We start from the raw sequence: 26,672 nt of genomic DNA on the forward strand, positions 1-26,672 counted from the left end.
AGATTCATGTCTGAATCACGTCCTAGGTAAGCCCAGATTCATGTCTGAATCACATGTCCTAGGTAAGCCCAGATTCATGTCTGAATCACATGTCCTAGGTAAGCCCAGATTCAAGTCTGAATCACATGTCTGGTCCCCAAGAACATAGTGGCCTCCATCATTCTTAAATGGAAGAAGTTTGGAACCAGAAAATTAATTACATTGTAGAATAATAGTGAAGACATCAAAACTATGAAATAACACATATGGAATCATGTACAGTGAGGGAAAAAAGTATTTGATCCCCTGCTGATTTTGTACGTTTGCCCACTGACAAAGAAATGATCAGTCTATAATTTTAATGGTAGGTTTATTTGAACAGTGAGAGACAGAATAACAACAAAATAATCCAGAAAAACGCATGTAAAAAATGTAATAAATTGATTTGCATTTTAATGAGGGAAATAAGTATTTGACCCCTCTGCAAAACATGACTTAGTACTTGGTGGCAAAACCCTTGTTGGCAATCACAGAGGTCAGACATTTCTTGAAGTTGGCCACCAGGTTTGCACACATCTCAGGAGGGATATTGTCCCACTCCTCTTTGCAGATCTTCTCCAAGTCATTAAGGTTTCGAGGCTGACGTTTGGCAACTTGAACCTTCAGCTCCCTCCACAGATTTTCAATGGGATTAAGGTCTGGAGACTGGCTAGGCCACTCCAGGACCTTAATGTGCTTCTTCTTGAGCCACTCCTTTGTTGCCTTGGCCGTGCGTTTTGGGTCATCGTCATGCTGGAATACCCATCCACGACCCTTTTTCAATGACCTGCTGAGGGAAGGAGGTTCTCACCCAAGATTTGACGGTACATGGCCCCGTCCATCGTCCATTTACATTTACATTTTAGTCATTTAGCAGACGCTCTTATCCAGAGCGACTTACAGGAGCAATTAGGGTTAAGTGCCTTGCTCAAGGGCACATTTACGTCATTTAGCAGACGCTCTAGTCCAGAGCGACTCACAAATTGATGCATTCACCCTATAGCCAGTGGGATAACCACTTTACAAATTTTTTTTGGGGGGGGTAGAAGGATTACTTTATCCTATCCCAGGTATTCCTTAAAGAGGTGGGGTTTCAAATGTCTCCGGAAGGTGGTGAGTGACTCGCTGTGGGGTGGGGTGGGGTGGGGGGGTAGAAGGATTACTTTATCCTATCCCAGGTATTCCTTAAAGAGGTGGGGTTTCAAATGTCTCCGGAAGGTGGTGAGTGACTCCGCTGTGGGGTGGGGGGGTAGAAGGATTACTTTATCCTATCCCAGGTATTCCTTAAAGAGGTGGGGGTTTCAAATGTCTCCGGAAGGTGGTGAGCGACTCCGCTGTGTGTGTGGGGGGGGGGGTAGAAGGATTGCTTTATCCTATCCCAGGTATTCCTTAAAGAGGTGGGGTTTCAAATGTCTCCGGAAGGTGGTGAGTGACTCCGCTGTCCTGGCGTCGTGAGGGAGCTTGTTCCACCATTGGGGTGCCAGAGCAGCGAACAGTTTTGACTGGGCTGATGCGGTGAAGTTGTCCTGTTGTCCGGTGACTGACCCTTTGATGCGGTGAAGTTGTCCTGTCCACTTAGCAGAAAAACACCCCCAAAGCACAATGTTTCCACCTCCATGTTTTACGGTGGGGATGGTGTTCTTGGGGTCATAGGCAGCATTCCTCCTCCTCCAAACACGGCGAGTTGAGTTGATGCCAAAGAGCTCCATTTTGGTCTCATCTGACCACAACACTTTCACCCAGTTCTCCTCTGAATCATTCAGATGTTCATTGGCAAACTTCAGACGGGCCTGTATATGTGCTTTCTTGAGCAGGGGGACCTTGCGGGCGCTGCAGGATCTCAGTCCTTCGCGGCGTAGTGTGTTACCAATTGTTTTCTTGGTGACTATGGTCCCAGCTGCCTTGAGATCATTGACAAGATCCTCCCGTGTAGTTCTGGGCTGATTCTTCACCGTTCTCATGGTCATTGCAACTCCACGAGGTGAGATCTTGCATGGAGCCCCAGGCTGAGGGAGATTGACAGTTCTTTTGTGTTTCTTCCATTTGCGAATAATATTACCAACTGTTGTCACCTTCTCACCAAGCTGCTTGGCGATGGTCTTGTAGCCCATTCCAGCCTTGTGTAGGTCTACAATCTTGTCCCTGACATCCTTGGAGAGCTCTTTGGTCTTGGCCATGATGGAGAGTTTGGAATCTGATTGATTGATTGCTTCTGTGGACAGGTGTCTTTTATACAGGTAACAAACTGAGATTAGGAGCACTCCCTTTAAGAGTGGGTTCCTAATCTCAGCTCGTTACCTGTATAAAAGACACCTGGGAGCCAGAAATCTTTCTGATTGAGAGGGGGTCAAATACTTATTTCCCTCTTTAAAATGCAAATCAATTTATAACATTTTTACATGCGTTTTTCTGGATTTTTTTGTTGTTATTCTGTCTCTCACTTTTCAAATAAACCTACCATTAAAATTATAGACTGAACATTTCTTTGTCAGTGGGCAAACGTACAAAATCAGCAGGGGATCAAATACTTTTTTCCCTCACTGTAGTAACCAAAAAAGTGTTAAACAAATCAAAATATATTTTATATTTGAGATTCTTTAACTAGCCACCCTTTGCCTTGATGACAGCTTTGCACACTCTTGGCATTCTCTCAACCAGCTTCATGAGGTAGTAACCTGGAATGCATTTCAATTAACAGCCTTCTTAAAAGTTAATTTGTGGAATTTATTTCCTTCTTAATGCATTTGAGCCAATCAGTTGTGTTGTGACAAGGTAGGGGGGGTATACAGAAGATAGCCCTATTTGGTAAAATACCAAGTCCATATTATGGCAAGAACAGCTCAAATAAGCAAAGAGAAACGACAGTCCATCAATACTTTAAGACATGAAGGTCAGTCAATACGGAACATTTCAAGAACTTTGAACGTTTCTTCAAGTGCAGACGCAAAAACCCTCAAGCGCTATGATGAAACTGGCTCTCATGAGGACCGCCACAGGAATGGAAGACCCAGAGTTACTTCTGCTGCAGAGGATAAGTTCATTAGAGTTACCAGCCTCATAAATTGCAACCCAAAAAAATGCTTCACAGAGTTCAAGTAACAGACACATCTCAACATCAACTGTTCAGAGGGGACTGTGTGAATCAGGCCTCCATGGTCGATTTGCTGCAAAGAAACCAGTACTAAAGGACACCAATAAGAAGAAGAGACCTGCTTGGACCAAGAAACAGGAGCAATGGACATTAGACCATTGGAAATGTGTCCTTTGGTCTGGTGTACAAATTGAAGATTTTTGGTTCCAACCGCCTTGGCTTTGTGAGACACGGTGTGGGTGAATGGATGATCTCCGCATGTGTAGTTCCCACCGTAAAGCATGGAGGAGGAGGTGTTATGGTGTGGGGGTGCTTTGCTGGTGACACTGTCTGTGATTTATTTAGAATTCAAGGCACAATTAACCAGAATGGCTACCACAGCATTCTGCAGTGATACGCCATCCCATCTGGTTTAGGCTTAGTGGGACTATCATTTGTTTTTCAACAGGACAATGACACACCTCCAGGCTGTGGAAGGGCTATTTTACCAAGAAGGAGAGTGATGGAGTGCTGCATCAGATGACCTGGCCTCCACAATCACCCGACCTCAACCTAATTGAGATGGTTTGGGATGAGTGAAGGAAAAAGCAACCAACAAGTGCTCAGCATATGTGGGAACTCCTTCAAGACTGTTGAAAAAGCATTCCAGGTGAAGCTGGTTGAAAGAATGCCAAGAGTGTGCAAAGCTGTCATCAATGCAAAGAGTGGCTACTTTGAAGAATCTCAAATGTAAAATATATTTTGATTTGTTTAACACTTTTTTTGGTTACTACATGATTCCATATGTGTTATTTCATAGTTTTGATGTCTTCACTATTATTCTACAATGTAGAAAATAGTAAAAATAAAGAAAAACCTTTGAATGAGTAGGTGTGTATACACACATATACACACACGTTTTAAAAATATATGTTCCTTTATTATTTTCCCCTAACCCTACCATCCCTCCACTAATTGGAGTAAACTAATGGACAACAACACTTAGGCTTCTACTTCCAGCTTATACATACTATATACATTTTACGGACACAATGTATTTTACAATAGTTATATTTTGTTTGTTTTTAACCCCATCATTCAGCTACCATCAACCCCTCCCATCTATCTCTGAAGCCAATCCAGTTTGAGTTCTATTTTGCGTATATTTTTAACTGAGCTGTTTCACAAAAGTTCTGAACCTATATACATTTTACAGACACAGTATATTTTACATTAGTTACTTGTTGTTTTTAATCCCACCCTTCAGCTCCACCACAGATGGTATTAGTTCACTATGTTGAGTTATAAGGTCCTGCGACAGACAAGCTTCCTTTCCAGGAGGTGTTCTTATTCATCAAAGGCTTACTTACTTATGTTGAGACAACATTCTCCTCCCCTGTCATTTGTCCCTCGCAGGCCACCTTAACATTCTGGTCTGTTGACATTTGTAACTCATAGGCCACCTTCACAGACCTTAGCCTGCAGTGCCAGGACAGGGAGGGGGCGACTGCTCTTCACTTCGCGGCCAGTGGGGGGCACCATCGCATCCTGGAGAGGCTGCTCCGCATGGGGGCAAAGGTCATCAGAGACTACTGGGGGGGAACCCCTCTACATGATGCAGCTGAAAACGGAGAGCTGGAGGTGAGAGACTCTCAGAGTAGGAGTGCTGATCTAGGATCTGAGTGGTCTAAAAGTTAAAACTGATCCTAAATCAGAACTCCTAACTATCTACAGTATATTGAAGTCATGTTAAGTCATAGTAACAGAGGTTTGATTCAGTCTGTTTGCTAACTGTTACCCCTCCTTCTAGTGCTGCAGGATCCTGTTAGCCAACCAGGTGAGCCCATCAGAGCAGGACATAGATGGGTTCACAGCAGCAGACCTGGCAGAGTACAACGGACACTACGACTGTGCCGGCTACCTCCGAGCCGTGGAGACATGCGTAAGACCCAAAACCTCTGGCTACCTCCGAGCCGTAGAGACATGCGTAAGACCCAAAACCTCCGGCTACCTCCGAGCCGTGAAGACATGCGTAAGACCCAAAACCTCTGGCTACCTCCGAGCCGTGGAGACATGCGTAAGACCCAAAACCTCTGGCTACCTCCGAGCCGTGGAGACATGCGTAAGACCCAAAACCTCCGGCTACCTCCGAGCCGTGAAGACATGCGTAAGACCCAAAACCTCCGGCTACCTCCGAGCCGTGGAGACATGCGTAAGACCCAAAACCTCCGGCTACCTCCGAGCCGTGGAGACATGCGTAAGACCCAAAACCTCTGGCTACCTCCGAGCCTTAGAGACATGCGTAAGACCCAAAACCTCCGGCTACCTCCGAGCCGTGGAGACATGCGTAAGACCCAAAACCTCTCCCTTTATACCATATTTCTTAGTTCAGAAATTATTTTCTTGTTTTTGTGGCCTCTCTAACTGTATATTGTTCCCAAGCATATTTTTTTGCATTAGAATCCAAGTCGGAACAAGCTTTAAAACATCTATAAAGGGGAAAACTGTTTGTCTCTTACAGTCGTGTTGTGATTTGAGACTGTCCGTGTGTCTAGTGTTCAGACCTTAAGCCTTGTTCACACTGCAGGCCTTAATGCTCAAATCAGTTTAGTTTTTCAAAATCCATTTTGGAATACGGACTGTCCAAACAGCAAGTTACAAGTGACCAAATCGGATTTGTGTGTGTGTGTGTTCAGACAGCAGTCATTTGCTGACATGGCTACGCTAGTTGTCATAGTAACGACGGGTGCGTGCAGTGGTGTAGGCTGATTTGGTCGGTGGTGCTCGTGCTTCCTGTCACGCTGAAGTTATGTAGCAAGCGAAGGTGAGAGCAGTGCCTGCCATGGACGTTTCCCCAGTTGCTTTGAATGTTCAAAATGAAAGTGTAAGACAACTTTTAAAGCCTCAAAGGATAAAGATGATCCAACTTTCAAAACGAGTCCTTTTTGGCTAGCCACAGCAGCCAACTAGCTGTTTAGCTTTCTAGTACATGCGCTCATTTGTTTGTAAACAATTAACAAGCTAGTTGGCTACCACATGTTCTTGTCAAACTGTCAACAGTAGGTAGCAAGCAACAATATATGCCAAATAACAGTCTAAAAACCACTTGAGTTCAAATAAATTCGATTTGACCGTTCAGACACAAGTCACATGGCCAGGAATCAGATCAATCAATCAATCACATTTTTATTTATAAAGCCCTTTTTACATCAGCAGATGTCACAAAGTGCTATACAGAATCCCAGCCTAAAACCCCAAACAGCAAGCAATGCAGATGTAGAAGCACGGTGGCTAGGAAAAATTCCCTAGAAAGGCAGAAACCTAAGAAGAAACCTAGAGAGGAACCAGGCTCTGAGGGGTGGCCAGTCCCCTTCTGGCTGTGCCAGGTGGAGATGATAAGAGTACATGGCCATTAAGGACAGATTTTTCTCCAAGATGTTCAAACGTTCATAGATGACCAGCAGGGTCAAATAATAATCACAGTGGTTGTAGAGGTTGCAACAGGTCAGTACATCAGGAGTAAATGTTATTAGCTTACTATAGAGGAGTGTACACTAGATATAGGGGAGTGTACACTAGATATAGGGGAGTGTACACTAGATATAGGGGAGTGTACACTAGATATAGGGGAGTGCACACTAGATATAGGGGAGTGTACACTAGATATAGGAGAGTGTACACTAGATATAGGAGAGTGTACACTAGATATAGGGGAGTGTACACTAGATATAGAGGAGTGTACACTAGATATAGGGGAGTGTACACTAGATATAGGGGAGTGTACACTAGATATAGGGGAGTGTACACTAGATATAGGGGAGTGTACACTAGATATAGGGGAGTGTACACTAGATATAAGGGAGTGTTCAATAGATATAGGGGAGTGTACACTAGATATAGCAGAGTGTACACTAGATATAGCAGAGTGTACACTAGATATAGGAGAGTGTTCAATAGATGTAGGAGAGTGTACACTAGATGTAGGGGAGTGTACACTAGATATAGGGGAGTGTACACTAGATATAGGGGAGTGTTCAATAGATATAGGGGAGTGTTCAATAGATATAGAGAAGTGTACACTAGATATAGGGGAGTGTTCAATAGATATAGGGGAGTGTACACTAGATATAGGGGAGTGTACACTAGATATAGGTGAGTGTTCAATAGATATAGGAGAGTGTACACTAGATATAGGGGAGTGTTCAATAGATATAGGAGAGTGTTCAATAGATATAGAGGAGTGTACACTAGATATAGGGGAGTGTTCAATAGATATAGGAGAGTGTACACTAGATATAGGGGAGTGTACACTAGATATAGGGGAGTGTACACTATATATAGGGGAGTGTACACTAGATATAGGGGAGTGTACACTAGATATAGAAGAGTGTATACTAGATATAGGGGAGTGTACACTAGATATAGGGGAGTGGGCACTAGATATAGGGGAGTGTTCAATAGATATAGGGGAGTGTTCAATAGATATAGGGGAGTGTACACTAGATATAGGAGAGTGTTCAATAGATATAGGAGAGTGTTCAATAGATATAGAGAGTGTACACTAGATATAGGGAGTGTACACTAGATATAGGGAGTGTACACTAGATATAGGGGGAGTGTACACTAGATATAGGAAGTGTACACTAGATATGGGGAGTGTACACTAGATATAGGGGAGTGTACACTAGATATAGGGGAGTGTACACTAGATATAGGGGAGTGTACACTAGATTTAGGGGAGTGTTCAATAGATTTAGGGTAGTGTTCAATAGATATAGAGGAGTGTACACTAGACATAGGGGAGTGTACACTAGATATAGAAGAGTGTAACTAGATATAGGGGAGTGTAAAGTAGATATAGGGGAGTGTACACTAGATATAGGGGAGTGTACACTGCATCGCAGTGCTAGCTGTGCCACTAGAGATCCTGGTTCGAATCCAGGCTCTGCTGTAGCCGGCTGCAACCGGGAGACCAATGGGGCGGCGCACAATTTGCCCAGCGTCGTCCAGGGTAGGGGAGGGAATGGCCGGCAGGGATGTAGCTCAGTTGATAGAGCATGGCGTTTGCAATGCCAGGGTTGTGGGTTCGATTCCCACGGGGGGCCAGTATGAAAAAAAAAAAAGAATAATGTATGCACTAACTGTAAGTCGCTCTGGATAAGAGCGTCTGCTAAATAATGTAAAATGTAAAAAAAATGTAAATTAGTGTACACTAGATATAGGGGAGTGTTCACTAGATATAGGGGAGTGTACACTAGATATAGGGGAGTGTACACTAGATATAGGGGAGTGTACACTAGATATAGGGAGTGTACACTAGATATAGGGGAGTGTACACTAGATATAGGGGAGTGTACACCAGATATAGGAGAGTGTACACTAGATATAGGGGAGTGTACACTAGATATAGGGGAGTGTACACTATATATAGGGGAGTGTACACTAGATATAAGGGAGTGTTCAATAGATATAGTGGAGTGTACACTAGATATAGGAGAGTGTACACTAGATATAGGGGAAGTGTACACTAGATATAGGGAAGTGTACACTAGATATGGGGGAGTGTACACTAGACATAGGGGAGTGTACACTAGATATAGGGGAGTGTTCAATAGATATAGGAGAGTGTACACTAGATATAGGGGAGTGTACACTAGATATAGGGGAGTGTACACTAGATATAGGGGAGTGTACACTATATATAGGGGAGTGTACACTATATATAGGGGAGTGTACACTAGATATACGGGGAGTGTTCAATAGATATAGGGGAGTGTACACTAGATATAGAAGAGGGAGTGTACACTAGATATAGGGGAGTGTTCAATAGATATAGGGGAGTGTTCAATAGATATAGGGTAGTGTTCAATAGATATAGGGGAGTGTACACTAGACATAGGGGAGTGTACACTATATATAGGGGAGTGTACACTAGATATACGGGGAGTGTTCAATAGATATAGGGGAGTGTACACTAGATATAGAAGAGGGAGTGTACACTAGATATAGGGGAGTGTTCAATAGATATAGGGGAGTGTTCAATAGATATAGGGGAGTGTTCAATAGATATAGGGTAGTGTTCAATAGATATAGGGGAGTGTACACTAGACATAGGGGGGTGTACACTAGACATAGGGGGGTGTACACTAGATATAGAAGAGTGTACACTAGATATAGGGAGTGTAAACTAGATATAGGGAGTGTACACTAGATATAGGGGAGTGTACACTGATCGCAGTGTAGCTGTGACACTAGAGATATGTTGAATAGGCCTGCTAGGCAACCGGGAGAATGGGGCACAATTTGCCCTAGGTATAGGGAGTGAATGGCCAGCAGGGTGGTAGCTCAGTTGGTAGAGCATGGAGTGTACAACTAGATGTGGGTGTGATTCACAGGGGCCAGTATGAAAATAAGAAAGTGTATCACTAGACTGTAAGTGCGCTCAGGATAAGAGTACACTAGCTATAGATAATGTAAAAAAAAATGTAAACTAGTGTACACTAGATATAGGGGAGTGTACACTAGATATAGGGGAGTGTACACTAGATATAGGGGAGTGTTCAATAGATATAGGGGAGTGTTCAATAGATATAGGGGAGTGTACACTAGATATAGGGGAGTGTACACTAGATATAGGGGAGTGTACACTAGATATAGGGGAGTGTACACTAGATATAGGGGAGTGTACACTAGATATAGGGGAGTGTACACTAGATATAGGGGAGTGTACACCAGATATAGGGGAGTGTACACTAGATATAGGGGAGTGTACACTAGATATAGGGGAGTGTTCAATAGATATATGGGAGTGTACACTAGATATAGGGGAGTGTACACTAGATATAGGGGAGTGTACACTAGATATAGGGGAGTGTACACTAGATATAGGGGAGTGTACACTGGATATAGGGGAGTGTTCAATAGATATAGGGGAGTGTACACTAGATATAGGGGAGTGTTCAATAGATATAGGGGAGTGTACACTATATATAGGGGAGTGTTCAATAGATATAGAAGAGTGTACACTAGATATAGGGGAGTGTTCAATAGATATAGGGGAGTGTACACTAGATATAGAGGAGTGTACACTAGATATAGGGGAGTGTTCAATAGATATAGGGGAGTGTTCAATAGATATAGAGAAGTGTACACTAGATATAGGGGAGTGTTCAATAGATATAGGAGAGTGTACACTAGATATAGGGGAGTGTACACTAGATATAGGGGAGTGTACACTAGATATAGGGGAGTGGGCACTAGATATAGGGGAGTGTACACTAGATATAGAGGAGTGTACACTAGATATAGAGGAGTGTTCAATAGATATAGGGGAGTGTACACTAGATATAGCGGAGTGTACACTAGATATAGGGGAGTGTACACTAGATACAGGGGAGTGTTCAATAGATATAGGGTAGTGTACACTAGATATAGGGAAGTGTACACTAGATATAGGGGAGTGTACACTAGATATAGGAGAGGGTACACTAGCTATAGGGGAGTGTACACTAGATATAGGGGAAGTGTTCAATAGATATAGAGAAGTGTACACTAGATATAGCAGAGTGTACAATAGATATAGGAGAGTGTACACTAGATATAGAGGAGTGTTCAATAGATATAGGGGAGTGTTCAATAGATATAGGGGAGTATACACTAGATATAGGAGAGTGTACACTAGATATAGGGGAGTGTACACTAGATATAGGGGAGTGTTCAATAGATATAGCGGAGTGTTCAATAGATATAGGGGAGTGTACACTAGATATAGGGGAGTGTTCAATAGATATAGAGAAGTGTACACTAGATATACAGAAGTGTACACTAGATATAGGGGAGTGTTCAATAGATATAGGGGGGTGTACACTAGATAGAGAAGTGTACACTATATATAGGGGAGTTTACACTTTACATAGGGGAGTGTACACTAGATATGAGAGTGTACACTAGATATAGGGGAGTGTTCAATAGATATAGGGGAGTGTACACTAGATATAGTGGAGTGTTCAATAGCTATAGAGGAGTGTACTCTTTCAACTGGACATAGTTCTCTACCACATTGCTATACGATGTGTAATACTCTAGAATACTGATCTATCTGGAAGTTCCAACCCTAAATGTTGCTTTTGACACTACAGTCAATATGTCCGATAGCGGCTGTAATATACAGAGGCAATAAGGATCTGGGAAAACATGAAATGTTGATGGACACAGAGCATGAACTTATGACCCCCCATGATCCATCCCATGACCACATGATGTCCAGATAGTTACATCACATGTATTGTTGTGTGTGTGTGTTGTTGTGTGTGTGTGTATTGTTATGTGTGTGTGTGTGTGTGTGTGTGTGTGTGTGTGTTGTTGTGTGTGTGTTATGTGTGTGTGTGTAGTTATGTGTGTGTATTGTTATGTGTGTGTGTTGTTGCTGTGTGTGTGTGTGTGTGTGTGTTGTCATGTGTGTATATTGTTATGTGTGTGTGTGTGTGTTGTTGTGTGTGTGTATTGTTATGTGTGTGTGTGTGTGTGTGTGTGTGTGTGTGTGTGTGTGTGTGTGTGTGTTGTTGTGTGTGTGTTATGTGTGTGTGTTGTTGTTGTTATATGTGTGTGTTGTTATGTGTGTGTATTGTTAGGTGTGTGTGTGTGTGTGTTGTCATGTGTGTATATTGTTATGTGTGTGTGTGTGTGTGTGTTGTTGTGTGTGTGTGTGTTGTTGTGTGTGTGTTGTTATGTGTGTGTGTTGTTGTGTGTGTTGTTGTGTGTGTTGTTGTGTGTGTGCTCGCCTCAGTCCACCACGTCCACAGTTCTACATACCCATAAATACCCAGTGATGTGTCCCCTACACAGTGATAGCAGCTCTCTGCCTGGCAGCCATAGATAGATGTGCTCACAGTGAAGCACTTGCCGGCGCCAGATACCCAGTGATGTGTCCCCTACACAGTGATAGCAGCTCTCTGCCTGGCAGCCCATAGATACCCATTGATGTGTCCCCTACACAGTGATAGCAGCTCTCTGCCTGGCAGCCCATAGATACCCAGTGATGTGTCCCCTACACATGCGACATGTTAGAATGAGGATGGAAAGACTATGCACTCCAAATGGCACCCTATTCCCATAGAGCACCGGTCAAAAGTAGTGCACTACATAGGGAATAGGGGGTGCCATTTGGGGCGTACCCAGCGAAGCTTGGCTCTCGGGGGATAGCTTCACCTCCCCCTCCACCTGAAATAATCCTCCTGCCTCCTGTTAAAAAATGGGACTGCTAATTAACTGTGGAGCCGCTGGCGCTGCAGTGTTGCAGCTGCTGTTTGGAGACGCCGTGAGCCCCTGGGACCTATCAGTTACCCCAGATAGGAAGCTCAGGTGGCGGGGAGAGGGCCTGGCCTATGGGGCCTGAGCCGGTTATGAGATCTGATGTCTTCGGTTTCACCATTTTCACTGCAGTTCTGATGCCTGGAACCGGAAACTCTATCCCTCAGGAGCAGGATGTCATGTTGGCTTCAAACACACGTCCTCCTCGGTTTGATTGTGTGTCATGTTCTGTTTCCAGATCACTCATTACACATAGCATATCATATTATGGTGGTTTAGTTTAGATTAGAATAGGGCTGTTCTCAACAAAGGCCCTAAAATTTGGTGTAAAGTGTAAACTCTCAAGGATAATTCTTGTACTTTTTTATCTATTTAATCCCATGAAATTGAAGTCATTGCAACAGTAGTTCTGTGAAAAACGTGCAGTATAAATCCACTGGGTCGTTTTAATTACATGTCCCTTAGTGTCACACTTTCACAGGGTTGTAGGGTTTCTGTCCGTTCTAAAGTGTCAGTCCGTCACTTCGTCTCATTTCCGATTGGCAGCTTTTAATGGGCCGGTAGCCAGAGAGTTGCGTGCTAGGTTTTTCATCATGTTTGGTTTTCTCCGAAAGAGATCACCTTCCCTCCTCCTTATTTAGCTAGCATTCTGCTACAGTCAGCCAGCCAGCCAGCCAGTCAGCCAGCCAGCCAGCCAGTCAGCAAACCAGCCAGTCAGCAAGCCAGTCAGCCAGTCAGCGAGCCAGTCAGCCAGCCAGTCAGCCAACCAGTCAGCCAGCCAGTCAGCCATCCAGCCAGCCATCCAGCCAGCCATCCAGCTAGTCAGCCAGCCATCCAGCCATCCAGCCAGCCATCCAGCTAGTCAGCCAGCCATCCAGCCATCCAGCCAGCCATCCAGCTAGTCAGCCAGCCAGCCAGCCAGCCAGTCAGCCAGCCATCCAGCCATCCAGCCAGCCAGCCAGCCAGCCAGCCAGTCAGCCAGCCAGCCAGCCAGCCAGCCAGTCAAAGTTTGCTGCTTCAGTGTTATGAGATATTTTTGTCAGATGTTACTATGGTATACTGAAGTATAATTACAAGCATTCCATAAATGTCAAAGGCTTTTATTGACAATTACATTAAGTTTATGCAAAGAGTCAATATTTGCAGTGTTGACCCTTCTTTTTCAAGACCTCTGCAATCCGCCCTGGCATGCTGTCAATTAACTTCTGGGCCACATCCTGACTGATGGCAGCCCATTCTTGAATAATCAATGCTTGGAGTTTGTCAGAATTTGTGGGTTTTTGTTTGTCCACCCGCCTCTTGAGGATCGACCACAAGTTCTCAATGGGATTAAGGTCTGGGGAGTTTCCTGGCCATGGACCCAACATTTCAATGTTTTGTACCCCGAGCCACTTAGTTATCACTTTTGCCTCATGGCAAGGTGCTCCATCATGCTGGAAAAGGCATTGGTCATCACCAAACTGTTCTTGGATGGTTGGGAGAAGTTGCTCTCGGAGGATGTGTTGGTACCATTCTTTATTCATGGCTGTGTTCTTAGGCAAAATTGTGAGTGAGCCCACTCCCTTGGCTGAGAAGCAACCCCACACATGAATGGTCTCAGGATGCTTTAATGTTGGCATGACACAGGACTGATGGTAGCGCTCACCTTGTCTTCTCCGGACAAGGTGTTTTCCGGATGCCCCAAACAATCGGAAAGGGGATTCATCAGAGAAAATGACTTTACCCCAGTCCTCAGCAGTCCAATCCCTGTACCTTTTGCAGAATATCAGTCTGTCCCTGATGTTTTTCCTGGAGAGAAGTGGCTTATTTGCTGCCTTTCTTGACACCAGGCCATCCTCCAAAAGTCTTCGCCTCACTGTGCGTGCAGATGCACTCACACCTGCCTGCTGCCATTCCTGAGCAAGCTCTGCACTGGTGGTGCCCCGATCCTGCAGCTGAATACACTTTAGGAGACGGTCCTGGCGCTTGCTGGACTTTCTTGGGCGCCCTGACGCCTTCTTCACAACAATTGAACCGCTCTCCTTGAAGTTCTTGATGATCTGATAAATGGTTGATTTAGGTGCAATCTTACTAGCAGCAATATCCTTGCCTGTGAAGCCCTTTTTGTGCAAAGCAATGATGACGGCACGTGTTTCCTTGCAGGTAACCATGGTTAACAGAGGAAGAACAATGATTTCAAGCACCACCCTCCTTTTAAAAGCTTCCCGTCTGTTATTCTAACTCAATCAGCATGACAGAGTAATCTCCAGCCTTGTCCTCGTCAACACTCTCACCTGTGTTAACGAGAGAATCACTGACATGATGGCAGCTGGTCCTTTTGTGGCAGGGCTGAAATGCAGTGGAAATGTTTTTGGGGGATTAAGTTCATTTTCATGGCAAAGAGGGACTTTGCAATTTATTGCAATTCATCTGATCACTCTTCATGACATTCTGGAGTATATGCAAACTGCCATCATCAAAACTGAGGCAGCAGACATTGTGAAAATTAGTATTTGTGTCATTCTCAAAACGTTTGACCACGACTGTAGTGCACTACTTTTGACCAGAGCCCTGTTAATTAGTGCACTATGTAGGGAATAGGGTGCCATTTGGGACGCATACTAGGACTTCCGCTCTTCATTCACACAGAAAGACAGTGGACTTCTTGAAATGTGATATTTTTTTTTTTTTACATTGGAAAGTCAAGAAAGGGCCTTCACAATGATAAGCTGAAACAGAGATAATGATCAGCTGAAACAGAGATAATGATCAGCTGAAACAGAGATAATGATCAGCTGAAACACGTTTCCACTTCACAATAACAGCACTTACAGTTGACCGGGGCAGAAATTTGACGAACTGACTTGTTGGAAAGGTGGCGTCCTATGACAGCTCTTCAGTAAGGCCATTCTACTGCCAATGTTTGTCTGTGGAGATTGCATGGCGCTGTGCTCAGTTGTATACACCTGTCAGCAACGGGTGTGGCTGAAATAGCTGAATCCACTAATTTGAATTGATGTCCACATACTTTTTGTGTATAAAGTGTCTATTTTCCAGCTGCTTTGACAGCCTTAGGTATCGTCCCAACTGGCACCCTATTCCCTATGGGCCCTGGTCAAAAGTAGTGCACTATAAAGGGAACAGGGTGCCATTGGGACACTACCTTAGTTCCGCTGACAGTTCTCTTCCTTTGTTCGGTGCCACAGCAACATAGCTGTTGGTTTGTCCTGCATTAGGGACATTACCGGCCATCCCATCCTACACCTTAATAATTAACACCATTCTCCGATCAGTGTTATTGTTTATTGGCTGGCAGGGCGGCAGTGTGGAGGCTGGCTGTCTGTTCATGGGGGTGTCAAACGCCTACCTGAATGACTGGCTGCCTGGTTACCTGGCAGGCTAGACGGCTGACTGACTGACTGGGTGGGATCTATCGGCAGATTCTGTCACGTCCTCATCATTGAGGGCCGACTGACCGGATAACTAACTAATTGACTGACTGCAAGACGTAGCATCACTCGGGTCTGAGCCGTAAGTTACTTATTGATTTTGTTGATTGCTATGGCTTTATTTGATACACTGCTTTTAAGTCAAATGCTTGTCAATAGTGTTGATTCATTACTTAACTAGGCCAGGGGTAGGCAACTATACTGAACAAAAATATAAAACGCAACATGCAACAGTTTCTAAGATTTTACTGAGTTACAGTTCAAATAAGGAAATCATTCAATTGAAATAAATTCATTAGGTCCTAATCGATGGATTTCACATGACTGGGATGTTTTCGTTGTCCGTAGCTTATGCCTGCCCATACCATAACCCCAACGACACCATGGGGCACTCTGTTCACAACGTTGAAATCAGCAAACCGCTCTCCCACACATCGCCATACACGTGGTCTGCGGTTTTTTAGGCTGGTTAGATGTACTGCCAAATTATCTAATACGACGTTGGAAGCAGTGTCGTGTGTTCATGGATGCCAAGGGAAGCCAGGCTTCCCAAAAATATTTACAAAGAAAACAATTCTAAAACATAAAAAAATATATCTCTGTGATTCATAATTTTCCTTCAATTCGCAAGAGGCTGAATGTACACTACATGATCAAAAGTATGTGGAAACCTGCTCGTCAAACATCTCATTCCAAAATCATGGGCATTAATATAGAGTTGGTCCCCCCTTTGCTGCTATAACAGCCTCCACTCTTCTGGGAAGGCTTTCCACTAGCTGTTGGAACATTGCTGCTGGGACTTGCTTCCATTCAGCCACAAGAGCATTAGTGAGGTCGGGCACTGATGTTGGGTGATTAGGCCTGGCTCGCAGTCGGCATTCCAATTCATCCCAAAGGTGTTCGATGGGGTTGAGGTCAGGGCTCTGTGCATGCCAGTCAAGTTCTTCCACACCGATCTCGACAAACCATTTCTGTATGGACCTCGCTTTGTGCACGGGGGCATTATCATGCTGAAACAGGTAAGGACCTTCCCCAAACTGTTGCCACCAAGTTGGAAACACAGAATCGTCTAGAATGTCATTGTATGCTGTAGCGTTAAGATTTCCCTTCACTGGAACTAAGGGGCCTAACCCGAACCATGAAAAACAGCCCCAGACCATTATTCCTCCTCCACTCCAACTTTATACAGTTGGCACTATGTATTGGGGCAGGTAGCGTTCTCCTGGCATCCGCCAAATCCAGATTCGTCCGTCGGACTGCCAGATGCGTGATTCATCACTCCAGAGAACGCGTTTCCACTGCTCCAGTCCAATGGCAGTGAACATTATACGACTCCACTTCACGGCGTAGTGTGTTACCAATTGTTTTCTTGGTGACTATGGTCCCAGCTGCCTTGAGATCATTGACAAGATCCTCCCGTGTAGTTCTAGGCTGATTCCTCACCGTTCTCATGATCATTGCAACTCCACAAGGTGAGATCTTACATGGAGCCCCAGGCAGAGGGAGATTGACAGTTATTTTTTATTTCTTCCATTTGCGAATAATCTCACCAACTGTTGTCACCTTCTCACCAAGCTGCTTGGCGATGGTCTTGTAGCCCATTCCAGCCTTGTGTAGGTCTACAATCTTGTCCCTGACATCCTTGGAGAGCTCTTTGGTCTTGGCCATGGTGGAGAGTTTGGAATCTGATTGATTGATTGCTTCTGTGGACAGGTGTCTTTTATACAGGTAACAAGCTGAGATTAGGAGCACTCCCTTTAAGAGTGTGCTCCTAATCTCAGCTCGTTACCTGTATAAAAGACACCTGGGAGCCAGACATCTTTCTGATTGAGAGGGGGTTAATACTTATTTCCCTTATTAAAATGCAAATCAATTTCTAACATTTTTGACATGCGTTTTTCTGGATTTTTTTGTTGTTATTCTGTCTCTCACTGTTCAAATAAACATACCATTAAAATGATAGACTGATCATTTCTTTGTCAGTGGGCAAACGTACAAAATCAGCAGGGGATCAAATACTTTTTTCCCTCACATACATACATACATATACATATCCTTTTTTTGTATGAGAATACCTTCAATTTTATGCTGACAGTCTGCACTTTTACCTCATAGTCATTGTATCATTTCAGATCCAAAGTGCTGGAGTACAGAGCCAGAACAACAACAGATGTGTGACTGTTTGTCTCTTTTTTTTATTTGATATGTTAGTCATTTAGGAGACGCTCTTATCCTTAGCCTTGCTCAAGGGCACAACAATAGGCTTTTTCACATAGTCGGCTTGGGGATTCAAACCAGCGACCTTTCGGTTACTGCTGAAAACCGATATTTATACACTGACTATACAAAACATTAGGAACACCTGCTCTTTCCATGACATAAACTGACCAGGTGAATCCAGGTAAAAGCGATGATCCCTTATTGATGTCAGCTGTTAAATCCACTTCAATCATTGTAGATGAAGGGGAGGAGACACGTTAAAGAAGGATTGTTAAGGCTTGAGACAATTGAGACATGGATTGTGTATGTGTGCCATTCAGAGGGTGAACGGGAAAGACTAAATATTGAAGTGCCTTTGAACGGGGTTTGATAGTAGGTGCCAGGCGCACCGGTTTGAGTGTGTCAAGAACTGCAACACTGCTTGGTTTTTCCACGCTCAACAGTTTCCCGCGGGTATCAAGAATGGTCCACCACCCATTGGACATCCAGCCAACTTGACACAACTGTGGGCAGCATTGGAGTCAACATGGGCCAGCATCCCTGTGGAAGCCTTTCGACACCTTGTAGAGTTCATGCCCCGACAAATTGAGGCTGTTCTGAGGGCAAAAGGGTGTAAAACTCAATATTAGGAAGGTGTCCCTAATGTTTTGTACACTCAGTGTATATATATATATTTTTTGTTGTTGTTGTATTTCTTTGTATTAAAAACTTTTAGAGTCCAATATTTGTTTTTGCAGGGGCCCCCCCAAAAAAGTTGTGTTTTATTACTTAATTGTTTACTTTGGGGGGGTTAAAAATTCACTTGCGGTACGGTTTTGTAAAAAACTTGTAGTTCAGGGGTCGTCTGTTGCCGGCCCCTGAACTAGGCTAACTCACTACAACATCACTGGGTCTGGGCAATAAGTGACTTACTTTGGCTTTCTTCGCATGACACCTTGGAGTCTAGATGCTTGTCAGTATTTTGTATTGATTGATGTGTGAAAAGTGTTTTTGTTGTGGAGAGTAGTCTCTAAATGAAAGCGGCACACAGTAATTTGTATCTCACACACCAATATGTTGTTGAACAGTGAGATTCCTGTAATTTTGCTTGAAACAGAATCCTGATTGTTGAGGAAGAAACTATGACTCTGTAGCACGATACCTTTAACAGGGTGCAGAGTGACTGTAGCACGATGCCTTTAACAGGGTGCAGAGTGACTCTGTAGCACGATACCTTTAACAGGGTGCAGAGTGACTGTAGCACGATACCTTTAACAGGGTGCAGAGTGCCTCTGTAGCACGATACCTTTAACAGGGTGCAGAGTGACTCTGTAGCACGATACCTTTAACAGGGTGCAGAGTGACTGTAGCACGATACCTTTAACAGGGTGCAGAGTGACTCCGTAGCACGATACCTTTAACAGGGTGCAGAGTGCCTCCGTAGCACGATACCTTTAACAGGGTGCAGAGTGACTCCGTAGCACGATACCTTTAACAGGGTGCAGAGTGACTCCGTAGCACGATACCATTAACAGGGTGCAGAGTGACTCTGTAGCACGATACATTTAACAGGGTGCAGAGTGACTCTGTAGCACGATACCTTTAACAGGGTGCAGAGTGACTCCGTAGCACGATACCTTTAACAGGGTGCAGAGTGACTCTGTAGCACGATACCTTTAACAGGGTGCAGAGTGCCTCTGTAGCACGATACCTTTAACAGGGTGCAGAGTGACTCTGTAGCACGATACCTTTAACAGGATGCAGAGTGACTCTGTAGCACGTTACCTTTAACAGGGTGCAGAGTGACTCCGTAGCACGATACCTTTAACAGGGTGCAGAGTGACTCCGTAGCACGATACCTTTAACAGGGTGCAGAGTGACTCTGTAGCACGATACCTTTAACAGGGTGCAGAGTGACTCCGTAGCACGGTACCTTTAACAGGGTGCAGAGTGACTCCGTAGCACGGTACCTTTAACAGGGTGCAGAGTGACTCCGTAGCACGATACCTTTAACAGGGTGCAGAGTGACTCCGTAGCACGATACCTTTAACAGGGTGCAGAGTGACTCTGTAGCACGATACCTTTAACAGGGTGCAGAGTGACTCTGTAGCACGATACCTTTAACAGGGTGCAGAGTGACTCCGTAGCACGATACCTTTAACAGGGTGCAGAGTGACTCCGTAGCACGATACCTTTAACAGGGTGCAGAGTGACTCTGTAGCACGATACCTTTAACAGGGTGCAGAGTGCCTCCGTAGCACGATACCTTTAACAGGGTGCAGAGTGACTCCGTAGCACGATACCTTTAACAGGGTGCAGAGTGACTCTGTAGCACGATACCTTTAACAGGGTGCAGAGTGACTCTAGCACGATAACTTTAACAGGGTGCAGAGTGACTCCGTAGCACGATACCTTTAACAGGGTGCAGAGTGACTCTGTAGCACGATACCTTTAACAGGGTGCAGAGTGACTCCGTAGCACGATACCTTTAACAGGGTGCAGAGTGACTCTGTAGCACGATACCTTTAACAGGGTGCAGAGTGACTCTTAGCACGATAACTTTAACAGGGTGCAGAGTGACTCTGTAGCACGATACCTTTAACAGGGTGCAGAGTGACTCTGTAGCACGATACCTTTAACAGGGTGCAGAGTGACTCCGTAGCACGATACCTTTAACAGGGTGCAGAGTGACTCTGTAGCACGATACCTTTAACAGGGTGCAGAGTGACTCTGTAGCACGATACCTTTAACAGGGTGCAGAGTGACTCTGTAGCACGATACCTTTAACAGGGTGCAGAGTGCCTCTGTAGCACGATACCTTTAACAGGGTGCAGTTTAGAACAATAAACAAAACTGATTTATATCCTTTGAAATGGGATGTATATCTCATGAGACCGGGTTGGATTTCATTTCATTTACAGGAATAAACCAATGTGTTGTTGAATGTTGAGATTCTGGTAATATTTGTTAGTCACCGGTTACAGTAAGGTGTATTTTGTATTCATGAGTAGCAGCTGCATTTGGGACGGGACCCGTGTGGCTGGTGGGATTACATTCAGAAGCATCAATCCTGTAATTCATGCCTTTAATGTACAGTATCTTCAAATCTAATTTTATTGGTCACATACACGTATTTAGCAGATGTTATTGCGGGTGGAGCGAAATGCTTGTGTTCCTAGCTCCAACAGTGCAGTAGTATCTAACAATACACACACATCTAAAAAATAAAAGAATGGAATTAAGAAATATATAAATATCAGATAGACATTTACATCATTTAGCAGACGCTCTTATCCAGAGCGACTTACAGTTAGTGAGTGCATACATGTTTTTTTTATTATTATTATTTATTTATTTTCATACTGGCTCCCCGTGGGAAACGAACCCACAACCCTGCCGGCCAAACCCTCCCCTACCTTGGACGACGCTAGACCAATTGTGCGCCGCTCATGGGTCTCCCGGTCGCGGCCGGCTGCGACAGAGCCTGGACTCGAACCAGGATCTCTAGTGACACAGCTAGCACTGTGATGCAGTGCCTTAGACCGCAGTGCCTTAGACCACTGCGCCACTCGGGAGTGGCATTGACTAAAATACAGTAGAATAGAATACAGTATATACATATGAGATGAGTAAAGCAGTATGTAAACATTATTAAAGTGACCAGTGATTCCATGTCTATGTATATAGGGCAGCAGCCTCTAAAGGTGCAGGGTTCAGTAACCGGGTTGTAGCCGGCTAGTGATGGCTATTTAACAGTCTGATGGCCTTGAGATAGAAGCAGTTTTTCAGTCTCTCTGTCCCAGCTTTGATGCACCTGTACTGACCTTGCCTTCTGGATGATAGCGGGGTGAACAGCTCGCCTTCTGGATGATAGCGGGGTGAACAGCTCGCCTTCTGGATGATAGCGGGGTGAACAGCTCGTCTTCTGGATGATAGCGGGGTGAACAGCTCGTCTTCTGGATGATAGCGGGGTGAACAGCTCGCCTTCTGGATGATAGCGGGGTGAACAGCTCGCCTTCTGGATGATAGTGGGGTGAACAGCTCGTCTTCTGGATGATAGTGGGGTGAACAGCTCGCCTTCTGGATGATAGTGGGGTGAACAGCTCGCCTTCTGGATGATAGCTGGGTGAACAGCTCGCCTTCTGGATGATAGCGGGGTGAACAGCTCGCCTTCTGGATGATAGCGGGGTGAACAGCTCGCCTTCTGGATGATAGCGGGGTGAACAGCTCGCCTTCTGGATGATAGCGGGGTGAACAGCTCGCCTTCTGGATGATAGCGGGGTGAACAGCTCGCCTTCTGGATGATAGCGGGGTGAACAGCTCGCCTTCTGGATGATAGCGGGGTGAACAGCTTGTCTTCTGGATGATAGCGGGGTGAACAGCTCGTCTTCTGGATGATAAGCGGGGTGAACAGCTCGCCTTCTGGATGATAGCGGGGTGAACAGCTCGTCTTCTGGATGATAGCGGGGTGAACAGCTCGCCTTCTGGATGATAGCTGGGTAGTTAGTGTGTATTAACATTCAGAATATTCAGGTTTAGCATTTACAGCTGCTGTGTACATTACATGACCTTAAACCTGAAACTTTTATTTACATGAAGCTATTGTCACGTTCGTTGAGTACAGGATTGGACCAAGGTGCAGCGTGGAATGCATACATGTTTATTCACTAAGTTAACACACGACAAAACAACAAAAGCAACGTAACGTGAAGCTCACAATGGCTACACACAAACAAGCCAAACAAGAGTCAAGATCCCACAACATAGGTAGGCAACATGGCTGCCTAAGTATGATCCCCAAATCAGAGACAACGATGGACAGCTGCCTCTGATTGGGAACCACACCCGGCCAACATAGAAATATATAATCTAGATCTACACATAGATACCTAGATATTCACATGGTAACCTCTAGCATTCACACCCTGACCAACCTAACTAAAGAATAACAGGCTTTCAAGGTCAGGGCGTGACAGTACCCCCCAAAGGTGCGGACTCCGGCAGCAAAACCTAACTTAACAGGGGAGGGTCCGGGTGGGCATCTAGCCTCGGTGGCGGCTCCGGCTCCGGGCGTGACGTCCTCTCCCTTACTGCCTCCCCGTTGCACCCCTGGTCTAGTTCTGGTCGCGATGCTTCCCCTCTCAGTCCTCCCACGATGCACCAAGCCCTGTCTGGACCCTGGTGTGGGAGGCCCCGCCCTGGAGAGGGGTTGACGTCTGGTTCTGGAGTGGAGCCGCTGACCGGAACTAGACCAGGCACCGGTGGAGCGGACTGCTCTGGCACCAGCCGTACCGGGCTGGGGATACGCACCACTGTTCTGGTGCGAGGAGCAGGCACGGGGCGTACCGGGCTGGCGACACGGGTTACCGGTTTCTACATCTAAGGAGAAAGGGATCTCTCTGACGTTGGGAATGCAATATATTTAATAGTTACAGGAAACTATATGGGCTGTATCAATTTTATGTGCCCCATGTTGCACTTTTGTCAAATTATACATTTTTCTACAAAGTATAGCACTGTATACCTAGCTACGGGGAAGCAGGTACGGGACGTACCGGGCTGGCGACACCCACCACTGGTTTGGTGCGAAGAGCAGGAACAACCCGTCCTGGCTGAACGCTCATTTTCACCCGACAAGAGCGGGACGCGGGCACCACTCGCACCGGGCTGTGAATGCGCATCACCGCAGAACAGGGTGCCTGTATGGTCCCACGCTCCTTCTGTTGCCTGGCCAGCTCCTCTCTCCGTGCATCCCCTGACTCCTTCTCCCTTTGGGCCTCCTGCAGCGCCTCCTTCTGAAGGGAGAGCTCCTACTCCCTCTTCTCTAACAGCCCCCGTAATGTGGTGGCCTCCTCTCTCGTACTGCTGATCCGCAGGTCTTGGAGGACCTCTACAATAGCGGCCTCCTCCTCCACAGTCAGCCCCTTTCACGGCCTCCTGCTGCTTCGTCGACCACCCTGTGTGCCCCCCCCCCCCAATTTTTTTTTATTGGGGTTGCCTCTCGGGTCTCCTTCGTCATTTCGCATTTTGGAGTCGCCGTCGATCCTCTCCTCCCTGGGTTTCGCCCAGGGTCCTTTACCCGCAAATATCTCCTCCCAAGACCACATCTTCCCCACCTGTGTCCAGGGTGTTTGCTCCTCCTGGCCACGCTGCTTGGCCCGTTGGTGGTGGGATCTTCTGTCACGTTCGTTGAGTACAGGATTGGACCAAGGTGCAGCGTGGAATGCATACATGTTTATTCACTAAGTTAACACACGACAAAACAACAACAGCAACGTAACGTGAAGCTCACAATGGCTACACACAAACAAGCCAAACAAGAGTCAAGATCCCACAACATAGATAGGCAAAATGGCTGCCTAAGTATGATCCCCAAATCAGAGACAACGATCGACAGCTGCCTCTGATTGGGAACCACACCCGGCCAACATAGAAATATATAATCTAGATCTACACATAGATACCTAGATATTCACATGGTAACCTCTAGCATTCGTGACAGCTATTTTTCTGTAGGACCCTCTGACTTAGTACCAGAGCATTAGTAGACCCATTGCAAAATAATCTGTATTTTAAACTTTGGCAGTAAAACTCCCACCCATGGTGATTCTAAGGTGGTGGGAAAAGCCAGGTTTTGTTTGCAACGGTACTAGTAGTAATGAGTAGGTTACCGGTTTCTACATCTAAGGAGAAAGGGATCTCTCTGACGTTTGGGAATGCAATATATTTAATAGTTACAGGAAACTATATGGGCTGTATCGATTTTATGTGCCCCATGTTGCACTTTTGTCAAATTATACATTTTTCTACAAATTATAGCACTGTATACCTAGCTACGTTTCAGGTGCTAATATCATACTCTGGTATACCTCCTTATTAACATTGATTGCTCAGTACTGACTGGCTCAGATCAGCTGAATGTGTCTCTTTCCATGACAATGTAAGATGCATTTATTGCAGAGATTGATATCATCTGATGGAGGAAATATCAGTCCATCATATCCTTCTCCAATGGGCTACTGATGATCAGTCCATCAGATCCTTCTCCAAGGGGCTACTGATGATCAGTCCATCATATCCTTCTCCAAGGGGCTACTGATGATCAGTCCATCAGATCCTTCTCCAAGTGGCTACTGATGATCAGTCCATCAGATCCTTCTCCAAGGGGCTACTGATGATCAGTCCATCATATCCTTCTCCAAGGGGCTACTGATGATCAGTCCATCAGATCCTTCTCCAAGTGGCTACTGATGATCAGTCCATCATATCCTTCTCCAAGGGGCTACTGATGATCAGTCCATCAGATCCTTCTCCAAGGGGCTACTGATGATCAGTCCATCAGATCCTTCTCCAAGTGGCTACTGATGATCAGTCCATCAGATCCTTCTCCAAGGGGCTACTGATGATCAGTCCATCAGATCCTTCTCCAAGGGGCTACTGATGATCAGTCCATCAGATCCTTCTCCAAGGGGCTACTGATGATCAGTCCATCAGATCCTTCTCCAAGGGGCTACTGATGATCAGTCCATCATATCCTTCTCCAAGGGGCTACTGATGATCAGTCCATCATATCCTTCTCCAAGGGGCTACTGATGATCAGTCCATCAGATCCTTCTCCAAGGGGCTACTGATGATCAGTCCATCAGATCCTTCTCCAAGGGGCTACTGATGATCAGTCCATCATATCCTTCTCCAAGGGGCTACTGATGATCAGTCCATCAGATCCTTCTCCAAGGGGCTACTGATGATCAGTCCATCAGATCCTTCTCCAAGGGGCTACTGATGATCAGTCCATCAGATCCTTCTCCAAGGGGCTACTGATGATCAGTCCATCAGATCCTTCTCAAAGTGGCTACTGATGATCAGTCCATCAGATCCTTCTCCAAGTGGCTACTGATGATCAGTCCATCAGATCCTTCTCCAAGGGGCTACTGATGATCAGTCCATCAGATCCTTCTCCAAGGGGCTACTGATGATCAGTCCATCATATCCTTCTCCAAGGGGCTACTGATGATCAGTCCATCAGATCCTTCTCCAAGGGGCTACTGATGATCAGTCCATCAGATCCTTCTCCAAGGGGCTACTGATGATCAGTCCATCAGATCCTTCTCCAAGGGGCTACTGATGATCAGTCCATCAGATCCTTCTCCAAGGGGCTACTGATGATCAGTCCATCATATCCTTCTCCAAGGGGCTACTGATGATCAGTCCATCATATCCTTCTCCAAGGGGCTACTGATGATCAGTCCATCATATCCTTCTCCAAGGGGCTACTGATGATAAGTCCATCATATCCTTCTCCAAGGGGCTACTGATGATCAGTCCATCAGATCCTTCTCCAAGTGGCTACTGATGATCAGTGCATCAGATCCTTCTCCAAGGGGCTACTGATGATCAGTCCATCATATCCTTCTCCAAGTGGCTACTGATGATCAGTCCATCAGATCCTTCTCCAAGGGGCTACTGATGATCAGTCCATCAGATCCTTCTCCAAGTGGCTACTGATGATCAGTCCATCAGATCCTTCTCCAAGGGGCTACTGATGATCAGTCCATCAGATCCTTCTCCAAGGGGCTACTGATGATCAGTCCATCATATCCTTCTCCAAGGGGCTACTGATGATCAGTCCATCATATCCTTCTCCAAGG

General features: G+C 45.4%; 1 protein-coding gene across 1 annotated transcript in view; it reads left to right on the plus strand.

Moving 5' to 3' along the window:
* LOC121551742 (espin-like protein) overlaps window positions 1-26,672 on the plus strand; it is a 51,899-nt gene that overhangs the window by 9,589 nt on the left and 15,638 nt on the right. The window contains exons 4-5 of the mRNA XM_045205829.1: window positions 4,547-4,729; window positions 4,899-5,435. Of these exons, the coding sequence (XP_045061764.1) occupies window positions 4,547-4,729; window positions 4,899-5,435 (720 nt within the window). The remainder of the gene's footprint in view (window positions 1-4,546; window positions 4,730-4,898; window positions 5,436-26,672) is intronic.

This window comes from Coregonus clupeaformis, chromosome 20 (assembly GCF_020615455.1).
Source record: "Coregonus clupeaformis isolate EN_2021a chromosome 20, ASM2061545v1, whole genome shotgun sequence".
Taxonomy (NCBI): domain Eukaryota; kingdom Metazoa; phylum Chordata; class Actinopteri; order Salmoniformes; family Salmonidae; genus Coregonus; species Coregonus clupeaformis.